Source organism: Gavialis gangeticus, unplaced genomic scaffold (assembly GCF_001723915.1).
Source record: "Gavialis gangeticus isolate Ggan-Ray unplaced genomic scaffold, GavGan_comp1, whole genome shotgun sequence".
Lineage (NCBI taxonomy): Eukaryota > Metazoa > Chordata > Crocodylia > Gavialidae > Gavialis > Gavialis gangeticus.
In genome coordinates, this window is record NW_017729030.1 from 22,477,610 (window position 1) to 22,477,969 (window position 360).

The window sequence follows — 360 nt, forward strand, 5'->3', positions numbered from 1 at the left end:
ACACACACACACACACACACACACACACACACACACACACACATTACCTAGCATGCTCAACACCCATCCCAGCCACCACCCGGGGCACCCAGGTAGATTCTACACACACACATCACACACATGCATTGCACGCACACGCACATCACACGCGTGCGCTCGCGCACAAACTCAGCACGCTCAGCACCCATCCCAGGTAGCGCACAGGGCACCCGGGCAGCCCCGCACAGACATCACACCCCCACCCCCACACACACCCCGGCGTGTCACAGACGCCCGGCGCCCCCCGGAGCCCGCGCCGCGCGGGGCCGCACTGACCTGCGCTGCAGCCGCAGGAGCCCGCGCACCAGGGCTGGCCCGCTC

At 66.7% G+C, this 360-nt stretch overlaps 1 protein-coding gene across 1 annotated transcript in view; it reads right to left on the reverse strand.

Annotated features, from left to right (window-relative positions):
• The window catches only part of PRSS12 (protease, serine 12), a 147,754-nt gene that overhangs the window by 135,686 nt on the left and 11,708 nt on the right, over nt 1-360 (reverse strand). The window contains exon 2 of the mRNA XM_019521823.1: nt 316-357. Within this exon, the coding sequence (XP_019377368.1) occupies nt 316-357 (42 nt within the window). The remainder of the gene's footprint in view (nt 1-315; nt 358-360) is intronic.